This window comes from Emiliania huxleyi, assembly GCF_000372725.1.
Source record: "Emiliania huxleyi CCMP1516 unplaced genomic scaffold EMIHUscaffold_5420, whole genome shotgun sequence".
NCBI classification, from domain to species: Eukaryota; Haptophyta; order Isochrysidales; family Noelaerhabdaceae; genus Emiliania; species Emiliania huxleyi.
Genome location: NW_005197931.1, coordinates 439 through 1577, shown reverse-complemented (window position 1 = coordinate 1577; position 1139 = coordinate 439). Strand labels below are relative to the sequence as shown.

The 1139-nt window shown below is 61.7% G+C and overlaps 1 protein-coding gene across 1 annotated transcript; it reads left to right on the top strand.

The window, feature by feature from the left end:
• Positions 1-343: 343 nt before the first annotated feature.
• On the top strand, positions 344-866 carry EMIHUDRAFT_256892 (hypothetical protein; the record flags this gene model as incomplete). The annotated part of the gene is made up of 2 exons (XM_005765668.1): positions 344-697; positions 849-866. 2 exons carry the CDS (start codon positions 344-346, stop codon positions 864-866), a joined length of 372 nt encoding a protein of 123 aa, XP_005765725.1.
• Positions 867-1139: the final 273 nt, after the last annotated feature.

Here is a 1139-nt window from a genome sequence, read left to right as displayed (position 1 = left end):
CGTGCGCAGCTCCCGCCGAGATCTCCCGCTAACGGATCTTACGGTCTCAGACCTAGATCCTGTATTCCATCCCATACGTGATACGAGAGAGAGAGAGATTTTTAGCAATACCAAACAACTCTAACACTCACACGCCATTTGGGGCCTGGAGCCCTGTTCACGCGCGCGCGACAAACGTGCTTGAGGCTTCTCCTTCGGGCTGCTCCATCTCCTCATCTCTTTCCCACCTAGGCGGGGCGGTCGGTGGGTGGGTGTGCGGTGCGGTGCCGTGTGGATCTCCACCTCGCTTGGCTTCCTCGCCGGCGCCCCCCTACCACCAACCAGCCCGACGCTCAAGAGTCGTATGCTCGCACACAGCGTCTCGGTAATCATAACCAGCTGCAGAGGCGGCTGCCAGCTTCGCGACGCAGTCGAGTCTGTTTTGGTGTGGCAGACGCTGCGCGTGCTCGAGCTCATCCTTGTGCTTGACGACCTCAACTGCAACACGAGTGAAGCGCTGGCTGTGCTGCCTCGGGGTGACCCGCGGCTCAGAGTCGTGCGAACAAGCAACTCGAGTAGCGCATTGCAGGTGTATGCGCTCGGGCAGCGCCAGCGCATGGGTGTTACAGCCAACGCGGGGATCGACAAAGTCAGCCCCAGAGCACAATGGGTAGCATTCCTGGACGACGACGACATCTGGTTGCCTCAGAAGCTGCAGGTACAGATAGAGGGTCTAGTCCACACTGGTCTAGAGATCAGCTCGACGATGCTCAAGCCCAAGAATACTGGTTCGAGCCCAAGAATACTGGTTGGCACTGGGACACGATCAAGCGGAAGCGATGGCGCTTTTACACACACACATTCCACAGCTTTACGCGAAGCACTGAAAAAAGAAAATATCCTGATGCCCCGCTATCCTGCTGCCCCTGATGGAGGAGGAGAGGGCGGCGGCGGCAACGGGGGGGCGGATAGGGTGGCGGTGGGGAGGGCGATGGCGAAGAGGGCGGCGGCGGAGATGGTGGTGGCGGAGAGGGAGGCGGAGGTGGGGGGGGAGGGCCTGGTGGCGGAGGAGAGGGCGGCGAAGGAGAGGGTGGTGGTGGAGAGGGCGGCAGAGGGGGCGGCTGCGGTGGAGGCGTCGGAGGGGACAGCGGCGGTGGAGA